General features: G+C 36.5%; 1 protein-coding gene across 1 annotated transcript in view; it reads left to right on the top strand.

Moving 5' to 3' along the window:
• The window catches only part of UNC80 (unc-80 homolog, NALCN channel complex subunit), a 282,090-nt gene that overhangs the window by 122,909 nt on the left and 137,633 nt on the right, over positions 1-21,548 (top strand). Inside the window, exon 23 of the mRNA XM_042782808.1 lies at positions 6,936-7,148. Within this exon, the coding sequence (XP_042638742.1) occupies positions 6,936-7,148 (213 nt within the window). The remainder of the gene's footprint in view (positions 1-6,935; positions 7,149-21,548) is intronic.

Below are 21,548 nucleotides of genomic sequence, written 5' to 3'. Positions count from 1 at the left end.
ACTAGAAATGTATTTCATAACTGAAGAGTTGAGAGAAATATATAGGCAGCTTGCCCTACAGATTTCCCTTCGAAATTATTAGCCAAATAAGCACTTAATGGCAGAGTTGACAGATTGTCCTTCACTCACTGGAACAGTGTAGACCTCACACTCTTTCAGGATTGCTGAGCTGAAATCTCTGTGAACTGTATCACAAAATGTTAGGGACTCTAGTGGGCAGCAGCACTTTTCATTCACACATTTTTTTCACATGAGAGAAAGAAAGCCTTCAAAGCTGAGGTGACTTTGCTCAAGGTTATATAAGCCAGTCAGTAATAAAATTGGGCTCACAGAGGAATCTTCTATTCCACTCAAGACTCTTTTAGCAACACCATATGCTCTCTCTGTAAATAGATTATTCCAATAAATTAGAATGAGTATCTCTTGATACATTGAAAATATACTTAAATGTATATGGTCTCATGTAATAAAGAATATTGTGGTTGTGAATGATTTTTAATGGTCCAGAAAAGCATTTGAATCTTTTTAACAAATGTTCATTATCATTTAAGTACATAATGAATTCTTATTAGGAAAATATGAAAATTTTCAACTTCGAATATTTATATGACACATTCACTTTATAAGCCAGTCTTAACATTTTGAGGAACATAGACTCTTAAAACTGGATGAAAACTATGGACATTCTTCTAAGAGAAATGCACATATAGATAAAATTTAGCATAAAGTTTCATGTATTTTCCCCAAAATCCATCTATGAAACCAATAGTAAGAACTTGACCTTAATTTATGCATTTTCACCAGCAGGGACTTTTTCATCAAGTAATTGAAAATATTTTATGATTGCTCATTGATGATATAAAGATAGAAGGAAATCTGCATAATTACTTCTGATACAGTTCTGACTCAGTGACCTAATGTACAGCAGAACGAAACACTGCCCGGTCCTGCACCAGCCGCACAATCGTTGCTGTGTTTGACCTCATTGTCATAGCCACTCTGTCAATCCATCTCATTGACAACTTCATCCTTTACTGTATGGTGCATAGTGCCATCTTGGTCATTCCACATATGCATGGGTGTGACTCTGGGTCTTAGTCTATTCCATTTCCTATCTACTCTGTCTTAAAAACTAGACCCTTAAACATAGCAAGGCTATTCTTGGCTGTTTGCTCTTCCTTGTGAATTTGTAATTAGCCTGTCAGATTCCATGAAAAAGCCTTTGATGTATTCTTGGAATTGCACTGAATCACAGATATACTTACAGACTATGGAAATTCAGATGTCAATTGATTATTTTTGAGAACTTCAACATTTTCCTTAGTCAATTTAAAGTCCTTTAATTTTTTCAGGATTTTTCCATTTTACCTACATTTTCATATTTGTTGGCATAAAAACCCACTGTCATTGAGTTAATTCTGACTCATAGTGACCCCCATTGGGTTTAGAAAATTCTGTACATCTTTACATAATAGATTGTCTCATCTTCCTCCCATGGAGCAGCTGGTGGGTTTGAACCACTGACTTCTGGTTAGCAGCCAAATGCCTTACCTACTGGGCCACCAGAGGTCCTTGTTGGCATACAGTTGACATAATATTTTTATTTATTCTTAATTTTTGCAACATCTGTAGTTACTTTATCTATTTTTAATCCTAATTTTTTATTTTCCTTGATTAGGCATGAGAGTCTGTTCTGACCCCAGATTTGTATGAGGATGTGGACTGTGGTTGAGTTTTCATAAGATACTTTGTCCTTTTTTTTTTTTCTTCGTTTTTCTTTTTGATTCTACCTAGAGTCAAAGCAATCTTACTTCTGTGGGCTAGTCTTTTTTCATTCACCCACTGAGAATGTCTCCCACCTGGGATCCTGGCTTAATGTAAAATATCTGACCTAACTTCCCACTCTGGCTGAGCCTCAGTCATTTAACTTGTGTGACCCACTGGAAACTCATGCCCCAGAGAAGAAACCTTTAGGGCAAATGTTCCTAAACTAGCTCACCCCCGTGGAGTTACATCTTCTCATAATTTCTACTCTACAATGGCCTTCAATCTTACTTTACAAATAAAAACAAGACAAAGAGGTTTTTGAATATTTTATCTAGAATATTTACAAGTTCTAAATCAAGAAAAGCTACTCTTCACACCTAATCCATCATATTGTCAGCAATAAAATTCTCATTTGGTTTTTAAAATACCAAAAATATGAGTAGGATCAGACTATGTGTTGAGTAATAATGCCTACCTCTAACATGACATCAGAATCCTTTCAAGTGCCCACAGCTATGGTAGAAATGGGCAAGGAAAGAAACAGTCTGCCAGTTAGTTAATTATATTAGTGGGGCAGAGAACTCAATATGGGTCAATAAATACTGACTCACATGTATATGTCCTCCAGCAAACTAGGTTCCAAAGCTCACAAAAATCTGTAATAACAATGTATTCCCACAGGTTTTAAATAAACAGATACCCTGTACCAGCAAGTACCATTATATTTTACTATAAGTTAATAACAATCATAATTCATGCAGTTCCTCGGAGGCCAACATGAAATATTCAGTCTTTAAAAAGAGTTAATTCCTGTCCAGTATTGTCATGTGAATTTTCAAAATCGTCAAAGTTTCTTCCCACGTAATAACTTTAGATATATATATCCCCTTGGGGAAAGGAATGTATTGCAATTATAACCTTCAATTAACCATTTTATCTTGGTAACAATATTTCCTAGGGCCCTAGGCAAAATAAAAGACAGCTGATGAATTAGTATCCCAATTGTCTGCTTCACTTATAAAGGAAAACTTCATTACACCTAATGATCTTATAAAAGTCAAGGGAAAATATGACAAAGGAAGTCAAGGAAAGTAGCCTGATACTTGAAGTTTTCTAGTTGTAGAATGGTTAGGGAAACCCATGCCCCATTGCAGAGAACACCACAAACCCTATGGAATTCATATTAGACCATTTTTGACATTTAAATTTTTAAATCTCATCTGGTCCAACCCAATATTTTGCCTTCCTTGTTAAAAATTATTCTTGCTTGTCTGGAAACTATGAAGTTATGATGTAATGGAATAGAAGCCAATCTGTGGCTTTTATTTATAAGAGCATGAAAAGGTGATCTGGGAAGGAATTTAATAAGAAAGAGAAAAGTTAAATATGCCTACTTTTATTTCAAGACCCCCAGCAAAATTCTCTGTGGTCCGGCAGTGATGTCAAATTTTGTTTGGATGTTCACTTTTAGCTCTGCCTCTGATAGTCTGCAGGTCTTTCCAGCCATGCAGCATTCTTCTGATTCATTTTCTCCGTTGTGTTGTTGGTCTTTGTGATGTGAACCCATCTTTATTCATTATGTCACGCTTCCATCTTTTGCTGCTGGCTCAGATGGCACTGAGCCATAAGAGGTAAGCTCCATGGAAACAGGGAAAACTGACTTTCCATTATGTCTGGAGAGAATCCTCTGTCCAAGGTATTCCACACCCCTGTACTACAGTCAATGTTTTCTAAACTATACTTTGAAAGGAATTTACAAAGAATAATTCCCCAGACCCACACTAGGATGCCTTGAGTGCTGTTTCACACATATTGAGAATCTAGTACATGCTGCTGGGTAAGTCTCTTCAACTAGGATGCACGTTAGGATTCTTAACTTTGCACTTCAATGGCCCCTCAATTTTCTGTAAAGTAGTACACACACTAGAATACCCCAGGAATTGACTGAAGGGCCCTTCAATATGTCATCATTCACTAAACTCATGAGGATTATAATAAAAAGGCAATATATGATTTATCATGTTTTCACCCCTTAATGTGGACAGAAAGGGCCATTTTCAAATATTACTGAGTAGCAACGTTTCTAAAGATTACTGGGTTTGGCTGTTTACATAGATCAAACTCATCATAATAACCAAATCTGCCTTTAATATTGTGCTGCGTAGCTAAAGGGGATTGTTTTCACACAGATCTCAATTCCATTTCCAAACTTAGGTTAAAATTTTTTTAAGAACAATACCTGATAATACTTGAGTTTTACTATGAGTTTTACTATGAGAAGTATTTAAGAGCAGAGAATTGAAATTGCTTTTCATTAAAAAACACCTTAGACCTCCCAAGGAACTGATGCCATTTTTAATCAGTATCTTTTTAAGGCAAGCCAATATACCTAGGAAATCTCATATACCACAACTTGGACTATTCATTCCTCCATTGTTACTCCTCTCATGTGCTATCTAATATCTATGGGAAAGAAAAACACTCTCCACTCCATTCATTTGGGTTAGCTTAAGTTGGATTCACAACATAATTCTATTCTAGTAGTGTTGTTTCTGTGTTCTGTTATTAAGCATTAAATCCACATTGCTTTTCATTGGTAGCTTTATATATAAGGAGCTCTGGTGGCATAGTAGTGCCTAAGGCATTTGACTGCTAACCAGAAGGTTGGCGGTTCAAACCCACCATGGAAGGAAGAGTGGGCAATCTACTTCCATAAAGATTTACCACCTCAGGAACCCCATAGGGGTTGCTATGAGTCAGAATCAACTTAATAGCAGTGGGTTTGGTTTTTGTATATTGGGAATGTTTCACAATGTGACAGCCTAAGAATATATTTGCATCATTTGCCTACAAACTGCATTTTTTTTTTTTTTTTTTTTTTTAGGGACAGATGTTCTAGTCTTTTCCAGACACGGATTAGCATATCTGAGATGTTTAGTAAAATAAAGATTTAATACAAGAAAGAGTATAGACATTTAGCCTGTATATTATGGTACTACAATATTGATGGACTTCATGCAGAAAGTCATCTGGCCATTTTCAATCCTATCCCTGTGACCTGCTTCCAAGTATCAGCACCCCTGCAGTTGAAGATGGATTCTCATCCTTGGGGTTCATCTTGTGTTAATGATAGATTATCACCATTAACATTCATCTTGTATCCTGCCTTTTCATTTTGGTTAAATTTGCATGTTGTGAAAATGCATAATATGGTTGGTAAAATTAAGTCCCTACATAAATCTTCTTGTAGTGTTTCACAATGGCTACATGTAAGAATAGATGGTGAGGAAATGCTTAATAGGCAGACTTACTCAAATCACCCGGTGTGTATGAGATACTGTGGCATTCAACAGTACGAAGCAATCAGCTCTGCTTGAAAGAGGAAGGGACTAAGGAAAGCTTCCCAGAGGAAGACTGACTCTTAAAGGTTGAGTAGGAATTTACCAGATGGAAAAGGAGTTAAAAGGCTCTATAAGCCAGGGAAATAATATATGCAAAGGTACTGAGATATGAAAAGCATGTAGTATTTGGAAGACTAACTAGTTTGATGTTAATTGGATCACAGAGCACTTGAGATATGGATAGAAAGGGAGAGGAACTGGATTACAAGCATTAGGTATCTTTATTCATTATATGATTTAAGTGGCTGGAGCTGCTAGTAGATTTTTAAACAGGAAATTGATGTGTGATCATATATTTGTCTTTTAGAAAATAATATTACATAAGAATAATGTTCCATTTTAAATAGTTCATTTAACAACCTGCATTCTAGAAATCATCTTTTAGGAAGATTTATATGAATAAAAACTAAGGCAATAGACATACCAAAGAGAAACTAGCACATGTTTGGGCATCAGAGAGAACTGGAGTTGAATCCTATATCCACAGCTTCCTACCTATATGATAGTGGATAAATTATACATCATTTTTTTTAATCTTAAAATGAGGATCACACAGTTATTATTAGAATAAAGGACTGTAATCCATAAAAGTTAACTGGCACATTATTGATACTCAACATCTATTAGCCTCTATTATAACATTTTGGATCAATGAATTATTAAGAGTGCCATTGTTTAAAATGATGAAAAATCATTTCAATTTGAAAACTTGTGTTTATTAAGTAATCTACTGTTATCAAATAACCAACACTAAAGTGATGAATAATATTGTGATATACTTTTTAGAAACTAGCACTAGTCAAAATATACATCAGTACTTGGTATATATTTTTCTTTTGACCTGACCTGTCAAAAACTTTACACTCTTCCTTCCCAATCCACTCCACCACCACCATCACCACCACCCTTTTTCTTTTTCTTTCTTTTTTTTTTTTTTTTGCTTAAAAGAGTTCAGGGGAGCATATGATCTTTATCAGGCTCTAGATAACACTGAAAAAACTGCTATGTCTGTTAGTTTTTCAAGCACATCTTTGGATGACAAAATGAAGCTATCTTTTCCCCCCTGAAGAAATGCTGTTCTCACATATCAATTAAATAATTTCCTCTTAGTCAAATAATTTCAATTGAAACCATACTTCTTCATTTTAGAATTTGGTCTGTTATTCATGACAAAGTACAAAGAAAGACTATCTCAGCAAAATCGAGTAAGCACTAATTTATCTTCTTAGACAAAGTATGGATGAGCAATTGTATCTCCTTGAAGCGTATGCATGGTCATGAATATTGGACTATATTGCTCATGAGGGTATCACTGCCTATCTTGTTGTTTAAAATAAGACTAGTCCCAAAATTGAATACTTGTTTGCTTCATTGAAATTTTGTTTTAAAAAAATCTCTATTGAAAAAAATAATAACACCTTAATATCAAAAGCCATTTCCCCCTCATACTCAAAACCCAATTGCTCCTTAAATATACAAAGAAGTGGGTATGGCATTATTTGTTATTGCTGAGAAGGAGAAAACAAAACAAAAACCTACTTAAAATGCTTAAATCTTCAATATCCAAATTTACCTTAGTGAGTTGATTCTGTCAGCTTTCCCACCATTGTGTTAGCCATGCTGACAACATCTTGGGAAATACAGCCAAATTAAATCAGGACATGGAGACTTAAATAAACCAAAAGTGGACAGGAATTCCCTTTAAGGCCAATTTAAAGTTACTGTTCATTAAACCCACATTATTCTTACTTTAACAATCCTACTCAGGAAGCCCCTGTGGTGGCTAGAGCAGCCCTGTTCCTGGAATGTGCCCGTTTTGTTCACCGCTGCAACCGTGGCAACTGGCCAGAGTGGATGAAAGGGCATCATGTAAACATCACCAAGAAAGGCCTCTCCCGGGGACGGTCTCCCATCGTGGGCAACAAGCGGAACCAGAAGTTGCAGTGGAATGCAGCCAAACTCTTCTACCAGTGGGGAGACGTGAGCTTTCGATTTTCTTCTTTAAAAACAGAGACACATGCATGAATTGAAGAAGTTGCTTATTTGTTTTTGTTTGTTTGTGGAATCATTTATTGAGTGTCTGTATGCACCAGACATTGAACTAAACACTTTAGGAGAAAAAAAAATACTTAACTCATTTAATCCTCCCAATAAATCTGTGTGGTTAAACATTCTTATCTCTACAGTTAAGAAAACTGAAGTTTATATAGGTCAAGCAACCCATCAAAGCTTGTAAACATAGAAATTAGAGGAAGTAAGATTCCATCTTCCAGGTTGGAGTCCAAATCTATGTTTTCAATTCCTGTGTTGATCAAGAAACATCTTTATGAAAATCATTGTTATAATTGTTAAATACTTTAATCCTTGTTTTGGCTTTCTATTCTAATTTATATTTTTACAGGACCTGATTTTTTTTCTAGATTCCTAATCACATTTTTGTTTTTTATTGATGTACTTGAAAGTCTTTGGAAATGACATGCTATATAGATATATGGTATTGAATTACTTGATACTGCATGGCTTTGTGCACACTACATAAATTCCTCATATCTCCATTTACTTAGTCATAGAATGTCCAAGTAAACAGAGAAGCTATTCATAAAAAGATAACTTTTTGTTCTGCTATAAACAATTGAAAGGAACTCTGGTAGCTTAATGCCTAAGGCACTTGACTGCTAACCAGAAGGCTGGCAGTTCAAACCCATCAGCCACTCCTCAGAAGGAAGGTTGGACAATCTACTTCTGTAGTGTTACCGCCTCGGAAACCCAAGAAGGGGTCGCTATGAGTCGGGTCTGACTCGATGGCACATAACATCAATATAAACATTAAAATTAACATGGTGTATGATATGAACATCTAAAAAGTTAAAATGTTATATAAATGAATGGAAATCATTAAACCCAGTCCTAAGGCCCTTGATACATCAGATCTCCGTGTTATTTGATTGCACCTTATTGGGGGAGTTTGCAGCCATTGTTGGATTTTTACCACTTATATTTAAGAGGAAGCAGGATATACTCATGGACTACCTAAGACTATTGTTCCCACAAAACTAAATTCTAAGTAAACCTTTATCTTTTTCTTTTTTACAGCAAAGGCAGAAAGAATTATACACTTCTGGGTAAACATTATACCTTTGCCACAGTGCTCCGATTATCTGGAAGACTGTTATTTTCTTCCCCGTACCAAAATCATTCTTTAACCTTTCTTGGCTTCTGTCACCAGTGTTCCAGCCTGTCCCAAATGTTGTTCAAAATAATGGTGTTGATTACTGCTCTAATGCCTTACTGTTACTCTAGGAAGATAAATATGTTATTTTCTCTGTATGAAGCTTGTCCTTGGCCCACTTACAGAGCTCCCATAATTTTTCTGCTGTGTGATAATGAAATAAACCCATTGTTGTTGAGTCAATTCGGACCTCGTATGCATCAGAGAGTATCTGAGCTCCGCAGGGTTGTCAGTGGGTATAATCTTACAGTTTATCATCAGGTCTTTATTCTGAGATCCTACTGGTTAGACTCAAACCGCCAACCTCTCATTTACTGAAGCACAAACTGGTTACCTCACCCAGAGACCTTCATACATTTCTCAGAATGACAGTATTTGATATTCCTTCCTCTGTAATACATGCCTGATTGAAAGCAGAGAGAATATTCCTTTATATTGGAACCTTTCTTCTTTCAAAGGGATTGGAGCCCTGAAACTCTGACATGATTAAAAACCAATATAAGAAGTGGAGATAACATGGTAAAATGAATCATATATGTAAACTCACTAAATCACTGCCATCAAGTCATTTCCAATTCATTTGTTGTTGTTGTTGTTGTTATGTGCCATCGAGTCAGTCCCAACTCATAGCAACCCCTTCTTGGGTTTCCGAGGCAGTATCACTACGGAAGTAGATTGCCCCATCTTCCTTCCGAGGAGTGGCTGCTGGGTTTGAACCGCCAGCCTTCTGATTAGCAGTCAAGTGCCTTAGCCACTATGCTACCAGAGCTCCTTGCCAACTCATAGCGACTCCCTAATGGGTCTTCCAGGCTGTAAATATTTACAGAAGTAGATCACCCTATCTTCCTTCTGTGGAGCCGCTGGTAGGTTTGAGCCTCTGACCTTCCGGTTAGCAGCCAGATGCCTTATCCACTATGCCATCAGAGCTCCTTCATATATGTCAAAGCACAAGCACTTATAATATTTCTGTAAGTTTTGAAAAAGTTAAGAAGGCTAGCTACATTCTTGCACACTTATGCTTATTAATGTATATCATGTCTCCTCTTCTGAAGGAATATCAGGGCCCTGGATAATTTCTTGTGCATGACATGACTCACAAATGAGTCACAATTGAGTGTTAAATTAGAGATGGATGCAGATAATGAGAACTACATTAGGTGTGTATCCTTTATAAACCTCTGGTGATTGTCCTCATTCTCTAGCTATACCTGCCTGTGCAACTGAAGAAAAAATCATGCGGAAAAAAAACAGAGTCTTTTAAAAAATATTGTTCAAACACTTGCAACTTTAAAACACAAGAGAGTAAGGCTCAGGATAGTGACGAGAAAGTCTAGCCTGTCACACACACTCCCCAAGGACAGGTACACAGATTTTTGACTCAGTGCCGCCCTACATTGGATTTGAAGTGGACTAGGAATATATAGGAGTATATTCCTTTCTGGTGTTACTGTTTATTTTATGAGTCTGTCTACTGTTTAGCTGAAAAGTTGTCTCCAGGAATGGCCCAGCTCATAAAGGTATCTTAGAGCCATAGTCTCAGGGGTTCCTCCAGTCTCTGTCAGGCCAGTAAGTGAAGTCTTTTTTGTGCATTTGATTTTTTCTTCTACATTTTTCTTCCACTCTGACCAGGATCCTCTCTTGTGATCCCAGTCAGAGTGGCAGTAGCCAGGCACCATCTAGTTCTTCCGGTCTCAGGTAATGGAGCTGTGGTCCATGTGGTCCATTAGTCCTTTGGACTAGTTACTCCTCGCGTCTTTGGTTTTCTTCACTCTCCTTTGCTCCAGATGGGAAGAGACTAATAATTGTGTCTTAGATGGCCACTCACAAACTTTTAAGACCCTAGACACTACTCACCAAAGAAGGATGCAGAACACTGTCTTTATAAGCTATGTTGTGCCAGTTGGTGTAGGTGTTACCCAAATCTATGGTCCTTCACCTTGGAGCCTAGGAACTACATCCCAAGAGGTGTTCAGTTATGTCTGATAAGTATCCATGACTATGCCCTTTGTGTACTCTCTTGTATTAATACACACACAGCACCTACAATTATGTATGTAGACATGTTCACAAGCAAACCTGTATCTGCATATGAGTGTGCTCACTTACACTGTCCCACCTCTGTTTATCATACCTGTCTACCTATGTATCCATTCATAATTTTTTTTGTTAATATTATGGTTATAGGATTTTGTGTGTTACAGTAATTACTGTAGTTGCTCTTTATTCTCAGTGTCTTCCTCTGCTTTGAGCATGTTGTGCTTCTTCCCATATTGTGTATTGCCTTTCCTTTCACCATTGTTAACACGTCTTCTATCTAGTTAGTAACTTTCCCTCTGTCCTCCTCCCACCGCTGATAACCATTAAAGAATTTTTTTTCTTTGTATAGAACTTTTTTTGTAACAGTGATCTCATACATTATTTGTCCTTTAGTGATTGACTTATTTCACTCAACATAAGGTCCTCAAGGTTCATCCATGTCATCAGACATTTCACAGATTCATTGTTATTCTTTCCATTGTGTGTATGTACCACAGTTTGTTTATCCATTCATCTCTTGATGAGCACTTAGGTTTTTTCCATCTTTTTGCTATTGTGAATAATGCTGCACTGAATGTGGGTGTGCATATGTCTATTCATGTCATGGCTTTTATTGCTTTAGGGTATACACCTAAGAGTGGGATTGCTGAATCATATGGTATTTCTAGCTTTTCAAGGAAGTGCTGTACCATTTTCCACAGTGGTTGTACCATTTTCCATCTCATCAGCAATGTATAAGAGTATCAATGTCCTCACAACCTTGCCAACATTTGTTACTTTCTGTTTTTTCTTTTTTGATTAATGCCATTATTGTCAGAGTGCGATGGTATCTCATTGTAGTTTTGATTTGTATCTCTCTAATTGTTAATGATAAGAAGCTCTGGTGGTATAGTGGGTAAGGCATTTAATTGCTAACCAGAAGGTTGGCAGTTCAAATCCACCAGCTGTTCCATGGAAGGAAGATGAGGTGGTCAATTTCTATAAAGATTTACAGGCTTAGAAACCCAATGGGGGCCGTTAAGAGTCAGAATTGACTCAATAGGAGAGGTTTTTTTTTTTTTTAATTGCTAATGAAAGCAAGGATTTCTTTATATGTTTGTTAACTGCCTGAATGCCTTCTTTGGTGAAGTGTCTGTCCATATCCTTTACCAATTTTTTAATTAGATTTTTTGTCTTTTTGTTGTTGGGGTGTTGAAGTTTTCTATTAATTGTAGAGATCAGACCCTTGTTAGATATGTCATAGCCAATTTTTTCCCCCAGTCTGTAGCTTCTCTTTTTATTCTTTTGGAGAAATCTTGATGAGCATAAGTATTTCATTTTTAGGAGGTCCCATTTATCTAGTTCATCATCTGCTTGTACATTTTTCATTTTGCTTTATATTCTATTTGTGCCTTACATTAGGGCCATCACACCCCTCAGGTGTGAGGTCTGGGTCCTGTTTCATTTTTCTACAAATAGACATCCAGTTTTGCCAGGATCATTTGTTAAAGAGACCATCTCTTTCCCCATTTAATGGAAAAATTATAAGATAAATTTCTCTTTCTCTATATATATAAGCTTTACTGGTTTTGTTTCTCTAGAGAACCCAGTCTAACATAGAAGGGGAGGAAACACTAAATAAATAAATAAATAAATAAATAATGCATTGACCCATGTCACTTTAGTTTTGTGTGTTTCACTGCACATAAATTATATTTCAATAAAGTGCTTAAAAAAAAAAAAAGACTATTCTGGGCAGTACTCTTTTGTTTTAATTAAAAACAAAAGTTGAAGATCAGCTGTCCATAGGTGTCCATTTACATCTGGATTCTCAATTCTATTCCTTTGGCCTATGTGTCTGTCACTGTAGCAGTAACTGGTTGCTTTGATTATCATGGCAGTGTGAGGCTGCCTAGTTTATTCCTATTCTTCAATAAGCCTTCCTTATCCAGGGTTTCTTTCCTTTTCACATAAAGTTGGTGATTAAGTTTTCCATCTTATTAAAGAATGATGTTGGAATTTAAATTGGCAGTGCATTATATCTATAAATAGCTTTGGATAGTATTGGCATTTTCACAATGTTAAGTCTTCCTATCTGTGAATATGGTACATTTTTCCATTTTTGTAGGTTTCTTTCTTTCTTTCTTTTTTTCAATCCTGCATTTTCTACATTGAGATAATATTGCTTGGTGGTTACAGCCTAACCTCTGGAAGTAGTGCTTGGGTTCAAATTCTGACTCTGCTCCTTAACTAGCCTAATTGCTATGAGCAAGTTGCTTAATCTATCTATGCTTCAGTTTCCTCTCAAAGCTACTGTGAGAATTAAATGAGTTAACTGTGTCAGAAATGCCTAGGACCAGGCATGGAAAACAGCAGGCAATAAAGAAAGTTAGCAATAATTATCTGAGTAGTGCCCAGAATAGTCTTTTTTTTTAAAAAAAAAAGCATTTTATTGAAATATAATTTATGTGCAGTGAAGATGGGTCAATGCATTATTTATTTGTTTTTTATTTATTATTATTTTTTTTTATTTATTTATTTTTTTTTTTGCAGTGTTTCCTCCCCTCTGTATTAGACTGGGTTCTCTAGAGAAACAAAACCAGTAAAGCTTATAGAGAGAGAGAAAGAGAAATTTATCTTAGGAAAATGGCCCACCCACTTATAGAAGCTGGCAAGTCCAAAGTTCTTGGATCAAATGTCAAACTGGAGGCTCTTCCCGACTCTCACAGCTGCAGGGGCTGAGGAGCTCAAGGTTGGCAGGCAATATACTGGCTGTTGACTCCAACGAATGACAAATCCAAGATCTCCAGGCCGAATGGTGGATTGTTTGCTCATGGACAGTTGTAGGCAGCACTGTGAATCCTGACCCACAGAAGAGTGTCTCTTTTCCCAGGATGTCCATAAATATACTGGAAGCAGGCCACACCCCTAGGGAAACTCCCTTTCAATGGATTGGCTGCTCAAAACATATTCATCTGATCCCATCATGGGAATAACCACATCACAACTGCTTAAACCACACAGAATTGTGGTCCAGCCAAGTTGACACAGAGCTCCAACTATCACACCTTCCCTCCCACCCCTGGTAACCAACAAAGAAAGTTCCCTTAAACCTTTCCTTGACTTTTTACAGTAATGAACTAATAATATTATTGGTCCATCTGGGATTGACTTCTTTCACTCAGCATAATGTCCTCGAAGTTCATCCATGTTATGTGGTGTTTTGCAGATTCTACATTATTCTTCAGGGTTGCATAGTATTCCATTGGGTGTATGTATTACAGTTTGGTTATCCAGTCTTCTGTTGATGTGCATGTAGGTTGTTTCCACCTTTTCGTTATTGCAAATAGTGTATGATGAACATGGGTGTGCATATATATGTTCTTGTCCTGGCTCCCGCTTCTTTAGCATATATACCTAGTAATGGGATTGCAGGGTCAAATGGTATTTCTAATTTCAGCTTTTTAGGGAATTGCCATACTGTTTTCCATAGTGGTTGTATCATTTTACAGTCCCACCAACAGTGTATGAAAGTCCCAATCTTTCCACATCCTCACCAGCAATTGTTATTTTCTGTCTTGTTGAACTTTGCCATTAGTGCTGGGGTGAGATGGTATCTCATTGTTGTTTTAATTTGCACCTCTCTGATGGCTAATGACATGAGCATTTCTTCATGTATTTGCTGGACCCCTGAATATCCTCTTTGGTGAGGTGTCCATTCATGTCTTCTACCCATTTCTTAATTGGATTGTTAATCTTTGTTGTTGTTGTTGTTGTTGTTTGTAGGTTTCTTGTAGTAGTATTTTGCAGCTTTCTTTGTATAGGTGTTTTACATCCCTGGTTATTTTTATTCTGATATATTTTATATTTTAGGGGGCTATTGTTAATGGTATTATTTTCCCGATTTCCTCTCCAAAGTTCTCTTTGTTGGTATAGAGGAACCCAGTTGATTTTTGTATGTGGATCTTATATAATGCTATTTTGCTCAATCCTTCTATTAGTTCCAGTAGCTTTCTTATTGAATCTTTCATATTTTCTATATATAGGATCATATCATCTGTAAATACAGGTAGTTTACTTCTTCCTTACCAGTTTGAAAGTCCTTTATTTCCTTTTCTTGCTTATTAGTCTAGCTAGGACTACTAGTACAATGTTGAATAAGAGTGCTGATAAAGGACATCCTTGTCTGGTTCCCATTCTCAAGGGAAATGCTTTTCATTTTCTCTCCATTGCATATAAGATTGGCTGTTCATTTTGTATAAATGCCCTTTCTAATGTTGAGAAATTTCCCTTCTATTCCTATTTTTCTGAGAGTTTTGATCAGGAATGGATGTTGGACTTTATCAATTGCCTATTGTGCATCGATTGAGATGATTATGTAATTCTTTTATTTTTGTTTTATACTCTTCTGCACCTGACTGGCTTTCTAATGTTGAACATCCTTGTGTACATGGTATGAATAACACTTGACCATGATGTATTAAGTTTTTTAATATGTTGTTGAATTGTATTGGCTAAATTTTGTTGAGAATTTTTGTGTTTATATTCATGAATAATATTGATCGGTAATTTTCTTTTTTTATGGTGTCTTTGCCTGCTTTTGGCATTAGAATTATACTGGTTTCATAGAATGAATTTCTTCTTTGTCTGTGGAATATTGGTGAGAGATTTTCTCTGAATGTTTTGTAGACTACTCCAGTGAAGCTGTCTCAGCTAGGTCTTTTTTGGTGGTGTTGGGAATTTTTTCTGTTTTGTTTTTACCACTTCAATCTCTTCTTTTGTTATGGATCTGTTCAGCTTTCTCATCTCACTTTATGTTAGGGTAGGTAGAAATTTCTAGAAATTTATCTATTTCCTGTAGATTTGCAAGTTTGTTGGAATATAATTTTTGATAATATTCTGTTATGAACTTTTTATTTCAGTTGGTTCTGTTGTGATGTCACCCATTCCATTTCTTATTTGGCTTATTGGCTTCTTCTCCGCTTTCTTTGGTCAGTTTGACAATGATTTGTCCATTTTATTGATCCTTTCAAAGAACCAACTTCTGATCTTGTTGATTTTTTCTATTGTTTTTCTGTTTGTTTCATTTATTTCTCCTGTGATCTTTATTATTTCCCTTCTTCTGGTGACCATTGGCTTCTTTTGTTGCTTTTTTTCTAGTTGCTTGAATTGTAGGTTTAACATTTTTATTTTGTCTCTTTCTTCTTTTTGGTGGGTTCCTTTATTTCTATAAATTCACCTCTGAACACTGCTTTTGCTGTGTCCCAAAGGTTTTGATAAGACATGTTTTCATTCTTGTTTGGGTCTATGATTTTTATTATTATTATTATTTCATCTTTTATTTCTTTTATTACCCAGTAGTTTTTTAAGGAAAGTGTTATTCTGTTTCCATGTATTTGAGTTTTTTCTTTGCTCTTCCTATTGCTGATTTTTACATTTATAACATTGTGATCAAAGAATATGCTTTGTATTATTTCAATGTTTGGGATTTTATTGAGGCTTGCTTTGTGCCCTAAAATGTGGTCTATTCTGGAGAATGATCCATGTGCATTAGAATGTATACTTTGCTGCTGTTGGGTGGAGTGTTCTGTGTGTATGTCTATAAGGTTGAGTTGGTTGATTGTGGCATTTAAATCTTTATCTTTGTTGAGTTCTTTCTAGTTGTTCTGTCCTTCACTTAAAGTGGTGTGTTGAAGTCTCCTACTATTATTCTGAAACTATCTATTTCTATTTTCAATGCTATTAAAGTTTGTTTCATATATTTTGGATTCTTGTCATAGGGTGCATAAACATTTATGATGCCTATGTCCTTTTGTTGCTTTGACTCTTTAATCATTATATAACATCCTTCTTATCTTTTACAGTGGATTATTCTTAAGGTCTATTTGATCAGAGATTGATGTTGCCACTCCTGCTCTTTTTTGGATATTGCTTGCTTGATATAATTGGTCCCACTCTTGGAGTTTTAGTTTATTTACGTCTTTGTGTCTCTTTTAGACAGCATATCGATGAATAATTTTTTGTATTCATTCTGTTACTGTCTCTTTATTAATGTATTTAAGCCATTTACATTCATTGTGATTGTTAAAAGGGATGAGTTTACTACAGTCATTTTGTTGTGTTTTTTGGAGGTTTTTTTTTAGCTTTTTTTGGTTGTTAATGGTTTATTTATTCCACTAATTTGTTGTGCTGAATTTTTGTTTGTTTGTGGATTTTCTTTTAGTTTATTTTATTGTGGTGGATTTATTGAGTCTTTATATTTTTCTTTTTTTTTATTTTAAGTTTATTAACTTTCTTTGTGTTTACCTTGAAATTTATCTTTGTCTTCCTAAGTTTAAAGTAGTATCTCCTTGACCTCTCCATATGAAAGTTCTATAACTCCACATTTATGCCTTTTTGTTTTGACATTATCGTCATTTACAGGTTGACATTTCTCCTATGAAAGTAGTCTTATTGGTTTTGTAGGTGACTTTTTTTTTACTAGATAGGGTTCCCCAAGAGATCAAGGAAAATACAGACAATGTCAAGGACAACACAGACAAAGCAATAGAAGAATTCAGCAAAACAATATAAGAACAAAATAACAAAATAAGTAGGCAATTAGAAACCACACAAAAACAGAGCTAGAAATCCAGGAGATTAACAATAAAATTTCAGAAATAGACAACTGAATAGAAGGACATACATGCAGAATTGAATCAACGGAAGATAGAATAAGTAAAATAGAGGACAAATCCCTTGACACCCATTTATTTGAGGAAAAATCAGAAAAATGAATGAAGAAAGACTAAGAATTACACTAAACACAACTAAGAGGGAAAAATACATGTGATTTGAATTACAAAACAGGAGGCAAAAACAAAACAAAACAAAACACAGAGGTAATTACTGAAGAGTTGCTGGCAGAAAATGACCCTGATATCATGAAAGATGAGAAGACATCTATCTAAGAAGCTAAATGAACCTCATATGGGATAGAAAACAAAAGAAAGTCCCCAAGACATAATAACCAAACTTGGCAAAACTGTAGAAAAACAATTCTGAGAGAAGTTCATGAAAATAAAAAAGTCACCTACAAAGGAGAACCAATAAGACTAAGCTCTGATTTCTCAGCAGAAATCATACAGGCAAGAAGGCAATGGGACGATATATATTCAACTTTGGATGAAAAAAAATGTCAACTAAGAATTATATAAACAGCAAAATTGTCTCTCAAATATGATGGTAAAATTAGGACATTTCCAGAAAAAAAGAAATCAAGGGAATTTGTAAGAATGAGATAAACCTTAGAAGAAATATTAAAGGGCATCTTTCAGGCAGAGAACCAACATCAGACAGCAACCTGAGATTAGGACACAGGACAACATCAGGCAGACACCAACCTAGATAAAGAATTCTCAAAAATAAAACAAAGCTAAAAGACTGAAATCAGAAAACAGAAATGTCAACCTGTAAATGACGATAATGTCAAAACAAAAAGGCATAAATGGTGGAATTATAGAACTTTCATATGGAGAGGAGGTCAAGGAGATACTACTTTAAACTTAGGAAGACAAAGGTAAATTTCAAGGTAAACACAAAGAAAGTTAATAAACTTAAAATAAAAAAAAGAAAAATATAAAGACTCAATAAATCCACCACAATAAAATAAACTAAAAGAAAATCCACAAACAAACAAAAATTCAGCACAACAAATTAGTGGAATAAATAAACCATTAACAACCAAAAAAAGCTAAAAAAAAACCTCCAAAAAACACAACAAAATGACTGTAGTAAACTCATCCCTTTTAACAATCACAATGAATGTAAATGGCTTAAATACATTAATAAAGAGACAGTAACAGAATGAATACAAAAAATTATTCATCGATATGCTGTCTAAAAGAGACACAAAGACGTAAATAAACTAAAACTCCAAGAGTGGGACCAATTATATCAAGCAAGCAATATCCAAAAAAGAGCAGGAGTGGCAACATCAATCTCTGATCAAATAGACCTTAAGAATAATCCACTGTAAAAGATAAGAAGGATGTTATATAATGATTAAAGAGTCAAAGCAACAAAAGGACATAGGCATCATAAATGTTTATGCACCCTATGACAAGAATCCAAAATATATGAAACAAACTTTAATAGCATTGAAAATAGAAATAGATAGTTTCAGAATAATAGTAGGAGACTTCAACACACCACTTTAAGTGAAGGAGCTCTCACCACTTGTCTCCGGGTATTTGGAGTAGTGGCTGGATATGTGAGCATGGCTATCTGTTCACTGGTCTTGCAGGATGACTGAGGATGTACCTGGCATTTCTGGTGATGTGATGTGTCTGCCCAGGTGTTTACCTGGACATGGGTGCAGGGAGTGTTCTCACTGGTCCTTGTGTTGTATGTTGTGTGTGCACACTTCTGGTTGTTAGGTGGTCAGAGTGAGGGTACCTGGGCTATTGGTCACCAAGTGGGTGGTATGAAATTTCACCAACAGTCTTGAGTAGGTAGGGCTGCACAGGGTGGTTGAAGCAGGCGCAAGTCTCTCAGTGTGGGAGGGGGGTGGGGGATGGTGCAGGAGGCAAAGCAGGAGGGATGCTGCCAGTCCACACATGCCCACTGGGAGGGAATACCCCTATTCACTAGAGGTGATGCAGGGGAAAGTGTGGCAATAATCCTCGGGTCCCTGGCACAGGTGGCTGAAGGGAGAAGGAGGTGCCACTGCTCTGTGGACTCCCAGGACAGGTGGCTGGGCATAGGAGTGGGTGGCTGTGGTTCATGGGCTCCTGGGGCCTGTGACTGGTGGGGCAGTGAGCACTGTAGGTCTGTGATCAGGCATCATAGGTCCATGAGTCCCCTGCTCAGGGGATGGGGTAGTAGTGAGTGCCACTGGCCCATGATCATATGTTGAAAGAGGATGGATGAGGGGGATGGGAGGCACTGCAGGTCTGTGGGTTTCCAGCACAGGGGCTGGGTGGGCACAGTGGATGAGGTAAGTACACTTGACATTTGCAGGGCAGGGAGCATTACAAATAATTCACAGAGCCCCTATCTTGAGTCTGGAGGACCTTGAGGGTCCCAGGCCTGCAGACTAAGAGCCATTCTGCCAGTGATTAAGGAGTTCTAGTGGCACAGTGCCTAAGGCATTTTACTGCTATGGAGAAGGAAGGAAGACTAGGAAATCTACTTCCGTAAAGATTTACTACTTCAGAAACCCAATGAGGGTTGCTATGAGTCAGAATCAACTCGATGACAGTGGGTTTGGTTTTCTGTTTTTGTGTCAATGATTTGTTGTTGTTGTTGTTATGTGCCGTCGAGTCGGCCCTGACTCATAGCGACCCCTCCTTGAGTTTCCGAGGCAGTTATCACTACGGAAGTAGGATTGCCCAACCTTCCTTCCGAGGAGTGGCTGGTGGGTTTGAACCGCCAGCCGTCTGGTTAGCAGGCAAGTGTCTTAGCCACTATGCTACCAGAGCTCCCGTGTCAATGATTAGGTGATGAAAACATTTTCCCTGACCTTGCTTAGGAGGCCAGAATTTTTTCTGAGATGGGAAGGGGAAGAATTTCCTTTTTCTTTTCGCCAGTAACTGACCATATTTCAATTTCAATGATCCTTCTTGAAGTAATGAAATTTTGAGAAACTTACTTGAGATTTGAGGTTTTTCTGTGTTCTATATGATGTATCACTATCATCAATTGTTTGTTTTTAGGCTTTTTTGAAGCTCAGAAATCTTTATCTCAATGGCTATGATTCAATCAATATGACAGACAGTGACTAAAAATTTTTCCAAAGCTAGAACCAAAAGTGCCTGCTACCTGACTAGTGTGATGTGGGAGTAGAACTGCCCTCCTAGACTAGGTTAAGGCTCCATATTTTACATTATCAAAATATTCAGTTTGAAGATGAACCTCAGGTGCAAATCATTTGTTTAAGGTATCTTTTCCCAATACTCTTTAAATAGTATGAAAGAAGCTGTGTCCATGTTGCTTTTTACTGTATACTCCCACCAATCATAGAGCTATTAATATTGCCCCAAACTAAAACCCAAACCCATTGATGTTGAGTCAATTCTGTTTCATAGTGACTCTACAAGACAGGGTAGAATTGTCGCCCAAAGTGTTTCCAAGGCTGTAATCTTTAGGGAAGCAAACTGACACATTTTTCACCCACAGAGAAGCTAGTCAGTTTGAACTACTGACCTCTCAGTTAGCAGCCAAGCACTTTAACCAATGTGCCACCAGGGCCCCTTGATATTTCCCCAAAACTTATGAGACCACACACAAAAAAGAGCCTCTAAACCTCTAAACATCTTGAGCTCAAAAAAAAAAAAAAAAAATAGGTCACTGTTGCTAATCCCATCGGTTTCCCACAATAAAGGAAAGAACACTAACTAAATGGAGTTTAAAAGGTTACTGACCCTTTAAGCTTTATGAACGGTGGATTTAATTTAAGTTCTTTAGTTCTAACATTTTAGGAAGATCTGTGTAGGATTTTTCTTCTTCTGTATCTCACAATTTAGTTTGCTGGCTCCAAACTCCAGACTTACTGAAAATCACTTCTCTGAAGTGGTAGCATCAAGACAATGTCATTTGTTGTTGGTGGTGGTAGTGGTGGTTGTTTTATTTTTGTTGTGTTGTTTTGTTTGTTTAAACTTCTTAGGTTAGCAGCTAAAATTTTAGAATCTTTTTGTGGAGCCCTGGTGGCACTGTGGTTAAGCACAGCTGCTGACAGTTCAGTGGTTCACACCGACCAGCTACTGCTCAGGAGAAAGATGAGGCAGTCTGCTTCTGTAAAGATTTACAACCCTGGAAACCTATGGGGCAGTTCTACTCTGTCCTATAGGGTTGCTATGAGTCAGAATTGAGGGCAAGGAGTTTGGTTTGGTTTGGCTATATATTTTTACATTGATTTGTCATTGATGTGTAGTGATTTTCCTCTCTTGGTTTTTAGGTCCTCATTTAAGTCCAGAGTTTAAGAAGATATCTTTTTTTTTTTTTTTTTTTTTGGTTTTTAGGTCCTCATTTAAGTCCAGAGTTTAAGAAGATATCTTTTTTTTTTTTTTTTTCCTTCCAGTTATTCAAGAATTCACATGACTTATGCTTTTATTTAAAGAGGTTTGGTTTGGCTATATATTTTTACATTGATTTGT

The sequence above is a fragment of the Orycteropus afer genome, unplaced genomic scaffold (genome assembly GCF_000298275.1).
Source record: "Orycteropus afer afer isolate SDZICR_OR568_19922 unplaced genomic scaffold, OryAfe1.0 scaffold00002, whole genome shotgun sequence".
Taxonomy (NCBI): Eukaryota; Metazoa; Chordata; class Mammalia; order Tubulidentata; family Orycteropodidae; genus Orycteropus; species Orycteropus afer.
This window is presented reverse-complemented; position numbering and strand designations above follow the sequence as displayed.